At 38.1% G+C, this 13,212-nt stretch overlaps 1 protein-coding gene across 4 annotated transcripts in view; it reads left to right on the top strand.

Annotated features, from left to right (window-relative positions):
* Positions 1-4,904, top strand: part of Tsc22d2 (TSC22 domain family member 2) — a 46,670-nt gene extending 41,766 nt beyond the window's left edge. For 2 of the 4 annotated variants that reach the window (XR_013109837.1, XR_013109838.1), the window contains 2 exons: positions 266-317; positions 957-1,000. Coding sequence is in view for 2 of the 4 variants with exons in the window: in XM_034500332.2 (XP_034356223.1) it covers positions 266-317; positions 957-1,217 (313 nt within the window). In the remaining 2 variants the exon portion in view is untranslated. Of the gene's footprint in view, positions 1-265; positions 318-956 lie in introns of all 4 variants that reach the window. The other 2 variants (XM_034500332.2, XM_034500334.2) reach the window with 1 other exon arrangement.
* Positions 4,905-13,212: the final 8,308 nt, after the last annotated feature.

Raw genomic sequence — 13,212 nt, forward strand, 5'->3', positions numbered from 1 at the left:
CCACGAAATAGAAAACTCCTAATTAAAATTGGGAGTAAGTTTTAAAGTGGCATATGTATGTCATAGACAAATTATAAATATTGGGACTATAAATGATTTTTAGAAGACAGCTATGTACCAAGATCCTCATGTTAAAAAGTTAATAAATTTAAAGTTACTACATTTGGTATTAGGTAAACACAAATATCTTTTACATTTTTTTAAGAGTTGGAAGAATGGTTAAAGTTTTGAGAATAATTTAATGAAATATTCTAATTTTTTCCAGTGCATCTGGGGGCGGTGTTGTAGCCATTGACAACAAAATAGAACAAGCAATGGTAAGTAGGTTCCCAGTTGTCCTTTCACTTCACTATTTGTCAGACTGACTGGATCTCCCAGGTCCAGATAGCAAAAACCTAATTTTTTAAAGCCAAAAGTTACCTCTAATTGTATCAAAATTTAGAAAATGCTAGAACATTTCTAATCCACACATACTAGTTGTCCTTCCATCTAGTCATGTCATATTTTGTGCAACACTATGGGTCCGGACGGTAAGAGGGAAACACGTAATTCAGTACAGTATGTATTCATCTGAAAAGCTTCAGCCTTTTGTTCATTTAAAGTGGAGGCTGTGTGGCACTTCAGTCTTTAAAATACTTCTGTAACTAGTTTATTATTAGACAGCTTTACATTGGAATATTACTTCTTTGTTGTATTTATCCTGCATCTTAAAATGCTCACTCTAAACTTTGGGAGCACTCTGTACTAGCTGGGAAAGAGACCTTTTTCACCTCATCCCACAAACCCTGTTAAGATATCACAGAAACATTAAAAAGCAAGAGGAGAAAACTGCTTTTAAAAAAACAAAAATATAGAAGCCACTTAGTGTTTATAAGGCACCCAAATAGTCTACAACTAAGTAGCTCTTAACTCTTCTCAACTTTTTTTTTTGACATTCCTAATTTTGTTCTTCACAGGATCTGGTGAAAAGCCATTTGATGTATGCAGTAAGAGAAGAAGTGGAAGTTCTAAAGGAGCAAATAAAAGAATTAGTGGAAAGAAACTCTTTACTTGAACGAGAAAATGCACTGTTAAAATCTCTTTCAAACAATGATCAGTTGTCCCAACTCCCAGCCCAACAGGCCAATCCTGGTAGCACTTCTCAACAACAAGCAATGATAGCACAGCCTCCTCAGCCAGCGCAACCTCCACAGCAGCCGAATGTCTCCTCAGCATAAAGCTTTCTTAAGCCTCGTTAAGGAAAAAACTGAAAGCAATCTTTCCTTGTGTGCCACTGGTGTTCTTTCCACTTTATAGAAAGCAAGTAGCCATGCTTCGGCTGTGTGCTTGGCCTTTTCAGTATTAGACAATCGTTCTACAGGAGCTTTCCCTCTCTCAGATGCCATGCAGCACTGTTGATGTCCACTTGTGTGTCATCAGTACACGAGGAGAATACTAGATGGGGTTTATTAAAGCAAGCAGAGTCTGCATTCTACATGTGCGCATGAGTGGGATCTTTAAAAGTTTTGGTGGCTTTCCCATGTTTCTTACCACCCATGGATGTACCTTGAGCCTTCCTGTCACATTATAAATAACAGTTCATCTAAAGAGCCACTTTTCTTTCAATATCAGTAACATTTGCCTACATAAGTTTTCATTTATTTTGTGTTTTATTTATTACAGGGCTGCTATTTTCATATTGTACATGAACAATGTCACAGAACTTTTTTAATTTTCTTGAATAATTATAAGTATCAGTAAAGGAATTGAATGACAGGATTACATTTAATAAATCAAAACGTTTAGGCAATAATTGAACAAAAGAATCCTGGCACATTTCTAACACTAAGGCAATTTACCGTTGGTATTTATTTTCAATAGTAAAGATCCAGCTTGAATGTAAATTTTGTATAGTTGTAAGTATGAAAAACACAGTGCACCTGTACAGGTAGTCACCAGTTATTGTGATATAATAAATAATTGGGCTATTTTCATGAAGAAAACTTTGTTCATTTGTTTCTACTTTCTAATAGAAATTGCCACGATTCCTCTGCTTTTCAACATTTCGTATGACTTTTTTTTTTTTTTTTTTTTTTTGGGTGGGAATAAAAAAGCTGTGAAATTGTTCAACCTACTTTGTAACCAAAGAAGCAAAGCTGTGTAATGGAGTTTTGTTTTGTTTTATAATGCACATTCTTTATGTATTTTTATTTAGTGTTTTCTTGGTCACAATTTTCTTTGCTGTCTAGCATGATCTGCATGGCCTGTAATCTTTGAACCACTTTCGTACCTCATGTTTTTATCCAGCACTCTTATTGTACTGTGTACTAGTCTGTGAACAATGTCAAATAAAAAAGAACGAACAGGTCGTTTGGTGGAGCTGAGCTAGTGTACAATGCACCAGTTGTACAGAAACAAAAATGAAGTGAGCCATCTTTTGTTCATTTAAAATGGTGTTTTGAATTTCATATGCAGAAAACGTTTTGTTACATTGCAGATTTTAATGTATTTAATAAATGCAACATGCAGATTAAGTGCAGTGTATACTGAGTATTTAAATTAAAATGTACATTTCATAAATACAGTTTCAAGAGAAAGCATCATTTTGTGTATACTAACACATTAAGTGTATGTCAGAAATTGATGTAAAAATATATATTTTAACACATTTTCTGAAATTAAACTACAGTTTTGTTCAAACATTTGGCTCTATATGTGTTCAGAATTTGACTAGATTTGTATTTTCACAGTTCAAAATATTCCTTAAGTGAACACCCATTATGTTAATGACAATGATAGTTCTTAAATTTTCAAAGTAAAAAATTTAAAGAACACAAGAATGGTGAGCAATATTTGTACTCAATATTCATATTATGTTAACAATATAAATAGGAAATCCTCGTCTACCAAAACTTTTACTTGAATTCAGAACGGTGCCTGTAGAAATGAACATGTCCTGTGTGGGTAGCCCACTAGCTAATTAAGTCTTAATGAGAAACAGTAGTTAGCTTTCCATGTTAGAAGAGGTTAAATGTTCTTTATCTATTTGAAACGTTCTAGCTTCAAACAAAAGGCATAAAATTGAAATATACATGAAATTACCAAATATTTTATATTCTAGTTGTGTTACAAGAAATAATGTTCAGTAAACAAAATTTTCATGTTAATTCGTAATATTAGAAATACTTAAAAGAACTAGGTAAGTATGTAGACTTGCTATGTAATAACCCTAAGGATTCAGAGTGAGATTCTCGTAGAGCCACTGTGGGCAAGATAGGATGTGAAGCTGCTGTTGGAATATAAACCTAAAGATTCTCTCTATGCCTTTCATTGTTAACAGTGTGGTAGGTACTTCATGCAAAGAATGTTAGGAAAGGGTTGCAGAAGGAGACAGTTAAATGGCAGATGGCTGCCCAAGAATGCACAAGATCTTGTTTGATGCCTGGCACATTTAAAGAAAAAAAAGTAATTGTTGTGAAAACACGAAATGAGTTTTTGTTCTAGGGATAGAAAAACAAGCAAAATATAGTATCCACCAAGGAAATCATTAACATTCTAAGGCTAAAGATGGTGACAGCAATTGCTACTACTCATATCTTTTTGAAAGGAGTAAAAATCCTATGGTTAACAAAAAACACAAAAAATCAAAAGAACTGACTTCTGATAAACTAAGAAATGCAAATCATTTAAAGCAGTTATATCTTTTAAATAGTAGGAATTAATGTAGACTGGTGGGCTTTTCTCCAGAATGAGATGTGGCAGTGTATATTAAACAAGCTCAGTGGTGTGAAGCTAAGGAGCAGTGTTCAAAAAATGCAGTCATGTGCCTATCCTATATATTCATTCCCTAGGACACAAGTTTTATTGATTGCCTCCCTGTCCCCTAACTAAAGTTGTAATGAAGTTTACATCTAAATCTGTTTCCCATTTCCATGAGGCACACTGGACTCATGGAAACAAAGTCGGGAACAAAGGTGAGCCCAGTATTGTGCTTTTATTTGGAAACATTTGAATAATTTCTTCCTACTTGGTTTGTTAAGGATCTTCATTTAGATTAGGTCTTTGTTGGAGTTAGAGTCTTTGAATACCCAGACTATCAACTAATTGAAATTTCAATTTGTGAAGTAAGTCTTAGGAGAATGTCATCTACCTTTAATTTTCTGTCTTAGCCTATAGACCAGGTGCTAATACATAAGCTTTATGTTTAATTTTCTAATACAGTACTGCATGTGCAGTTGAAAACTAACTTTGCCCAAAGGAAATTATTTTTAGGTTGTCCTAATATAATCTTAAGATCTATCCAACAAAACAAACAGTATAGGGAGTTGGAGAATTAAGCACTCTGCTGTTTTAACTGTTAGATGAAGCTATTCAGCCCTGATGACATGTCCTTTATGATGGATGTGTTTCATTTCTCTTCAATAATTGTGTTGAAAAGTGAAAGGCCAGTCCCCAGGATTCACAATTGAATTGAGGCTACACAAACCAGTAGGGTGAGACAAATACAGTGAAGGATGGCTTTCTCGGGGTTCCTGAATCAGTGACATCTAATTCTTGAAGGTCACAAGAGGATAGGTGTGTTTCATACATAAGAAAGCCCTGCTCAAAGCTCTGGAAGCATAAACAGGGCTCCTAAAGAACACAGAATTTTGTGGGAGGGAAACTAGAAATAACTGCCCGGCCAGCGTTGTTAGTTTGGCATTATTAACAAGAATGATTCACTGGATGACAACATCTAGTGGGATAAGCTGAGTTCAGTTCATTGGTAGAGTGGTGGGTGGAAACTGGAGACAGTTTAGAAAAGTCCAGAAAAATGGTGAGACAGCATTTCCATGGGGCAAGTTGAAATTTATTGAAGTTGAGAATTCCTCAACCCTTTCTCAGTGAATATTCCACTTCTAGAATTAGCACTTTGTTCTCTTTGGTTCCTTGAGAAAAAAGCACCTCAGCCAATAATTTTAAGTTTAGTCAGCCTCATGCCAGGAGCCATACATCTATAAAGTTAAGGTCTTTGTTTCCTGTTGAAGGAATTGGAAGATTCAGACTGAAGAGTGGGGCAAACAGAAATTTGGTCACTCTGTGCCTCTGTAGACTCAGCCCAGTGGTAAACAATTGAATCTTCCTCTGGTGACTGTGGTCATGTAATTCCACAACCTTTCCAGTCCCTTGCTTCCTGAAGAGACAGTATGGATTCTGACTCCAGTGCAAGTACTGATTGATATCTAAGGATTTCCTTTAACTTTGCCTTTAATTCTCTAACATAGATCAGCCCTGCTAATGCAGTAACCTCTCCTGTCCCCTGCTTCAAGCCCCCCTAATAATTCATGTTTCAGTTTTCTAATACTAATCCCTGATGTTCGCAGCAATTAGCCCACCATTTGATCTTCCAGGGTACATCCCTGTCTCCTATTTCCATAACAGGTTACAAATTTTTCTATTTCAATCTCTTTTCATGTGCATCTTTCCTATATATGTGAATGGTTATTATACAAGAGTTCCCTCAGTGATCTATATTGGTCTGACATATTCAAATGGAGGAATTGCTAAGTGAGTACTACAGAAAGCAAGTTAAAGTTCACAGACGTGCACTTTTTCTGTTTTAGTGGAATTAAAAAATGAGCAGTCTTCAAGGAATTGGTGATTAGTGACAGCAAGATAAGCTGTTATTTTGTGATGGCACAGTCTACTTGGAAACTAGATTTGTTCAACATGATTTGAGCTAGCTTTATGTTTACTTTTCTTGCCAGGGAAACTGATAAATTAGGCAGTTTGGAGTGTTTCCTTACTGCCTTTCAGAGATCCAGAGTCCGTATGTTTACAGACTAGGGCCTCCCCACAGAAGCCATAATGTTCCTCTGAAAGAAGGAAGGAAAAGAGATTGATAACTTTAAAAAAAAAAAAAAATGATTGGAGATTAAGACAAGCCAAATGACACACTTCAGCTTTCCCACAATAAAAGTTCAGGTTATTTGTAGTGTCAACAGACAGCATGCTTTCATTATTTCCATAAAATAACCATAAAGTGCTCTTGCCCACTGCAATTCAAAATGTCTTCCAGATCATAGTTTTTGTCATCTTGCAATTAGTACATCGATAGAAAAACCCAAAGAAGACTGTAGACAAGGAAACATCTCCCACACATGGCATATATAATACTAGGGCAGTGTCTAGTTCTGGGTCACTGAAAAATAAGTAAATTCCTTAATAAGGTAGCAGTCTTCACAGATAAATATGCTGATGTTTGGGGAAATCATTTGGGCTTTATTTGCATTTTTATTTCCTAGAAATGTTGAAAAGCAATTTGATTCTATCTTAACTTAGGTGCTTAACCCTGTACTGAATGTTTGAGGACAGAAAGTTGTTTAGGACATGACCAGTGCCCCCACCCCAGGATCTCATCATCCAATGTGAAATTAGAAGCTGAAGTACCATGTTGTTTATCCACAATGAATACAGTTTATAGACCTTGTTTGTTAGGTGGAAGGTTCTCTAAGTCAGTAATAATTTGCTGTGTCATATGAAATCCTTTGCCATTGCCAGGAAATAACTTAAATCACCAAAAAGCTTTAGCATCAAATAATCCTTCTGGAAAGAGGAGACCAGACAAAAGAAGACGTTTCACACCTGAGCCTGCGAGGTCACCCCCAAAAAGAACTAATCTGAGAGAGAAGTTTACACATTTTTAATACTCTCAGTTTGTAGATAATTGATCTAAGTTAACCTAACAACTAGAATTTACATGTCATGAATTCTATTGTCTCGTCTCATAAGCAACATGCATTTTGGCTGTCCTAATGAGCTATCATTCAATGAATGAAGTTAATAACTCAGGTACATGATGCCAAAAAATGAATCTCCACTAGGACTGAGAATTCTGAGATAAATACAAGGCTATATGCTGGGTAAGTGGTAAGCCTTACAGTTCAGATCAGTGGGGAAAGAATGGCTTAGTCAATAGGCATTACTGAGACTGTGAATCTTTTGAGGGTAAAGAAAGTAAACTTAGCTTTCTCACAAAAATTAAAAATTCTAGCTACACTAGAAGTGAGTCTTCTACTTTGTGAAATTCAAAACCTTGATAACACATGAAAGTGAATAGTTTTACAAATAAATTATGAAGAGATGTTCAGCCTCAGCAAAGCAAAGTAAACATGAAACACACACTATCTCAGATCCAGTTGGTGAACATTAGACACATAAGGATTAAGAGCTGACAAATGTGGAAAAACAGGAATCTGATGTCGTAAAGTTTGCACAGCCACTTTTAAAGGCAGCTGGGTAATGTCCAGTAAAATTGAAATTTTAGATGCCTTGTGACCCAATGGATCCAATTTTTAATATCTACCCTAAAGAAACACACATATTCACAAGGCAGCTTCTAAGAATATAAAATTGGAAAAAACCAAAATCTACCAAGATAATGGAATATGCTAGATGATATAAAAATATTAGGTATCAGTGAAAAAGAATGAAGGACTGTATGCTGACAGTAGATCTCTAGGATGCAATGTTGAATTTGTTAAAAGTTTGGGGGGAAATACATGTAATAGACATGATACTGTTGATGTTTAAAAAAAAACATGCCATACACAATACTGTATAGTGTACTTCTGCAAATAACTATCTATGTACAATATAAATAGAGAGTTCGGAAGGATACTAACCAAGCTGTTTACAGTAGTTCAGTGGTGTGCGTTAGCTTAAAGTGTAATATTTGATGTTTGTAAATTTGCATTCATGTACTGTTTCTGTAGTGACATTAATAAATTAGAAATAAAATGAAATAGACATTGTTTTCTTCTTGTCTACTGCTAATATCTCCTCCAGTGTCCTAGGTCTCTTCTTGAGCCTCCCCACTTGACTACTGTCCCAGGAATGTTTTCCATCCTTCCCTTGCACCCACCCCCACTTCTTGTATATCACCTCTCTCCTCTGGATTATTTATGTAAGTATATAATAAATGATAAAATGTAACAATCCTCCCCTAACAAAGTCTCATTTCTCCCCTCCCAAGCTTTCTCCTTTGAGTTCCCTGCTCTCCTGGGCTATTACAGTAGTGCCAACTGGCCTTGGTCCACAGAGCTACTGGAGCTGTCCTTGTCAAGGCCACCAATGATCCTTTGGTGCTAATCAGCCACCGTGTTCATACTGGAGTGATCTGCTTAAGTTTTGATTATCATTTCGTTGACATGAGATACCATTTTCCACTTCTTCCCTTTCAATTTCCCTCCCCATCCTTAACTCTCTATATTAAGGAGTGTCTCTTAAAGCCCACTCAATCCGTCTTTTAACACGTGAGTTAATCCATTTCCATGTGTCATCATTGCTGGCCTGCCTGGACTATTTCTGCCATGTGATTTTGTGCTTTTTCTTTAAAATACTTTCTGAGAACTTCCTTGTTCCCCTCCCCCTCTCAGATTAATCAGCTGATACTGTTATTCATCTCTTACCCCTTTTATTGTTGGAAAGTTATACATTCCCATGTCTACTCACCTTAGTGGTTATTTTACCATTATCTTTATCACTAAGTTGTGGCGATCCCCAATCATGTGCAAAAGAAGTAGTCTAGTAAATGTCCATGTACTCACCAACCAATTTAAACTATATCTGCTCGTGGCCAATCTTACTAACATTTCTATCTACTACTCCCATGATCTTCTAAATTATTTTGAAGAAAACCTGAGATGTCCTAGACTTTATATTCACACAGGAAATCTAGTCAGCATTTACTGACAGTCACATCTCTCTTCTGCCACATTTATATTTTGTTTGAATCTGGACCAAAGGAAGGACTAATGGCACATTTTAAATGGTTGTCATACCTGGAAACCTCTTCATTTAAAGGGTCCGTGTGTCTCTCTCTCCCCATCCCTTGAAATACTCTAGTAATCTGTGCTATTATCTGGTGGCTAGTCCTGGAGCTTGAGTTTCCCTGGTTGCATTTTTGTAGAGTTCTCTATTTCTAAATCAGATCTTGAAGTTTCAAACCTATTTTGTCATTTTGACTCAAACACCATGTTTGCTGAGTGCTTCTGTCTGCTTGCCGTCTCTCTTGCGATATTGCCATCAGTGATCGTTATTCCATGTGCCCATGAATTCTGTTACAGTTTCTCTCACACTCGTGGGACCCTCCTCTAAAGAGAAACTTGTCCTTGCTGTTACCTTGTCATCTAAGAAAAGTGGGGGCTTAATTTCTTCCTTTTACTTCCAGTTTCAAACTAATACACCGAGTTCTACACATGAATAAAAATAAATATGTAATGAACTAATATCTTGCTTTATGGGAAAATGGAGTGACTTCATTTGGGATACCAAACCTCTGGTGCTCTGTAGGGAGAGCCAGGAAGGAACTAAAGAAAAGACAAAAGTTGGTGATCGAAAACAACTTGTCTCTATTGCTGAGTCACAGAGTGACTTCTGAGTCAAGAGCATTTTGAAACGAGGATTGCCGTAAATTGAAAGCTAGCCCAGATTACAGAATGGGACTCTCAAAAAAAGAAAAAAAATTATATTGAGGGGTAGGGATGTGTGGTGGTTTGAATGAGATGTCCCCCATAATCTCTGGTGTTTGAAATATTTGGTTCCCAGTTGGTGGCACTATTTTGGGAGGTTTAGGAAATATGGCCCTGCTGAAGAAAGTGCATCACTAAGGGCAGACTTTGAAGTTTCAAAAGTCGTGGACCATTCCCAACTGGGGCTATCTTAGCTTGTTGCTTGTGGCTCTGAGATGTGAACTTTCCACTATTCCTGCTATTATGCCTACCTGCTGCCAGATTCTCCTGCTGTCATGGTGATGGGCTCTCCTTCCTCTGGAACCTTAATCCCAAAGTCAACCTATTTTTCCTCCTATGAGTTGCCTTGCCTTGATGTTTTGTCACAGTGAGAGAGAAGTAACTAAAAGAGGATGGGAGCCCATATCCAGGCACAGCTGATGCTACTTTGAGAGTAATATTAGCAGCTAGAAACAAAGCAGTGGAAGCTGTCCAGGACCCAGGAAGTCACTACACAGCCAAGTTTACTCATACATGCTCAACTTCTACCATGTGGTTACTGAACATACTTCCATATAAGCTCATGAGCCAGAATGCTTACTAAGAAAGATGGAAGTGGGTGAATGGCCTTCAGCATATACAAGTAACACTGATAGTTTGCTCAGCAACATCAGTGCCCATGGGTTCTCCTCCTTAGTTCAGCCTCCACAAAGACCAATTTATCATCCTTTTGGACTTTCTCCAGACACAAGGAAAGTGACTCAGGACAAGGACTTAGTGTTGAAGCATGAGCCTAATAATCTTGTGCAAGATTGTGCAAGAACGTAGGTCTGTGTGGTCCTCTTCTCATCCACCATTCTTAATTGTCGTTGGTTTCCTTTTCCTCAACTCTCCCATCCTGCCCCTGATAGCCAACTGTTGCAAAAAAACAATCACTGAGAACATTTGTAAAGGAGTCCCTTTGTAGAATGAAAATGGGCCCCTTAAAGACCCGCCGCCCTGTCCTGTTCTCTACAGAGAGCGAACAAGTGGAGTTCCAAGCCTGTGAGTCTTGGCTTTTTTCACTACTGACTTAACTTCCAGAATCTACCCAGTTCAGCTTTCAGTCATGGCTCTGATGCCAGCTGACTCATCGAGAAATGCAGCTTCCTGGAAGCATTCTCTTCTCAGATAATCACACCCTCAAACAGGCTTCTACCCCTTGGGTCCTGACTGCCAGCCTGGGGTCGGGGTAACACAGGAACAGGAGACTTGACACCATGTCTGCAGCTTACAGAAATTTAAAATGAACAGCTTAAACTCTGGGCAGGAGAGCATCAGTACTTACAGGCAGAAGCTGAGCAGTATGGTGTTAAATGAAAAGTCCCCTTTGCCCTTTGATAGCCCTCCGTATCCACTGGCCTCAGAGCTACAGTCTCTGAGAGCAGGGATCCTGCTTTCATAGCTAAAGTTGTATGTTCTGGCACTAACTACTCAGATTAGTGAAGGAGTGAATGAAGATTCATGTGAAACTTCTACATTTTTTTATTCTTAAGTTTTCTGATCATTAAGTATAGGGGTAATAACTTACACAAGCTTCTTGTAGGACATGGCCCCTCATACCAGCTTCTGGTTTTTTGTTTTTGTTTTTGTTTTCACTTTCTGGGCACCTAGTTAAAGCCATGATTTTTTTTTAATCATTTTTTGACCAGAGGCTCTGGAGAAAGACTGGGAAATTTATAACCCCTTTGACAAAAAAAAAAAAAAAAAAAAAAGTCCCCCCCTTACCGCACACTTACCCCATTCAAGGATTTGCTCATTTGAAAAGTATGAAGACATGTTTAAGAGCTTGTCATCTGCCCAAGATCTCAGATTTGACTGGAGGTACAGCTAGAGTCTAAGAGACCTGGTATTCCATGATTCTCCCACTGTGCTTACATGGGCTCAGGATCAAAAGGATAAAAGCATATTTTGTGGAACATGTTGAAGACGTATACCTGGCTTGTTCAGATCATGACATCTATAAACCCTGGGCCCTGTGTTTAGCAGTTTAGTGTTCATCCTGAACAGAATGAACAGAATACGGATAACACACAGCACACCCTCCCCTCAGGCAGCCTTCATTCAGCCCTCTGAAATCAGTGGCGATTGCTCCTTTGTCAGGAATGTGGATTTTCAAGCTAAGTGTGGAAACTCACACCTATGATCTCAGCATTTAGAATGCTGAGACAGGATTGCAAGTTGAGGCCAGGCTAGTCTATCTAGTAAATCTTTGCCAGCCTGGGCTACATAATGAGACCCTGTCTCAAAAAGAAAAGACTATTATTTTTTTTTTAACAAGCAATGCATACTCCTTTTTTTTTAAATGACAGTTTTACTACTTGTAAAGAACTCGTCAGTAGCCAAACAACACAGGACAGGCTCTTGAGCCCTACCAGTCAGTGATTTGGGTTAGAATCAATGTTGTCATCCACACAGGGCTCTAAACTGCCCTCTTGCAAGGCTGGCAGCTGCTTCATATAAGTGACAAATAACAATTTACTCCTTTTTTACACACAGCTTAGTCTGACCTTTAAGAAAAGTATAAAGGGACAATTTTACTTCATATTTTTTCCTCCAAGGAATTATGTGCAGTTTTATACTAGATCTAAGAAAGAAAATTGGGTCATGCTGCTAAGCTAAAAGACAGAAAAGTAGAAGGAAATATACTCATTAAGTTGCTAGGAAATCTTAGACAGAAAGATAACATCTTTGGATAAGACCAAGGCTGTGAAAAAAAACAAACAAACCAACAGAGTTGCTATTCAACAAAGGGAAAGGGACACACAGTACAGAGTCTCATGCCTTTCATAAGGACACATTTGCCAGGTCTGGTGGCATAGGTCTGTAATCCAGCTACTGAAGAGCCTAGGACAAGAGGGTCACAGCTTCAAGGTCTGCTTGGGCTACAAAGCGTACCTGAACATCTCAGCCAGACCCGATGTCAAGATAAAAAACCAAAACCCTTGGGATGTACAGCCCAGCATGAGTAAGCAGCTCCTGTCTTTTATCCTTGATCTACCTCTCTCTCTCTCTCTTTCTCTCTCTCTCTCTCTCTCTCTCTCTCTCTCTCTCTCTCTCTCTCTCACACACACACACACACACACACACTTGCTTAAATCACATGGTGACTTCTATAATACTGGTCCACCAAACATTCCTCTTCTATTTATGCTGTGGACCTCTGCCCAGATGTCACACATAAAAATCTAAGAGGTCATCTAGCACTTCCTCTCTCTTCTACAGAGGTAGGTCTGCAGGGCTCCTCGGGCTCTTTTTGACTTCAGAGCTACTGTCAAGGAGTCTCGGAGCCACGGCTTCTTCGCTGCACTCTTCCTCCCTCTGTAGGTAATTCTGTTCTATCTCAGCCCCTAGACTGGCTTGCCTCCACTTCAGAGTCTTTTGCTTGTGAGCCACGTACTGCTTATTAATGGCCTACTTCTTGGCCTGAAGCAGCTGCTAGTCACACACACACACACACACATGCACACACACACACAGACATACACACACACACAGAGACTGGAGGGGGGTAGAAGCCGTGTCCATTTATTATTCTGGTGGCTCCTACATGTCTAGTCTGGGAAAGGATTTCTATTCAGAAATTAGGAGGAATACAAAAACTATCAATTTATTTTACATCTTCATCTCTTATCTAGATGTATTTAGCTAATTCATTAATTATTTTTTATGACTCAGACAGGAATCTTAGTAGACTGTTGAC

This window comes from Arvicanthis niloticus, chromosome 4, assembly GCF_011762505.2.
Source record: "Arvicanthis niloticus isolate mArvNil1 chromosome 4, mArvNil1.pat.X, whole genome shotgun sequence".
Taxonomy (NCBI): domain Eukaryota; kingdom Metazoa; phylum Chordata; class Mammalia; order Rodentia; family Muridae; genus Arvicanthis; species Arvicanthis niloticus.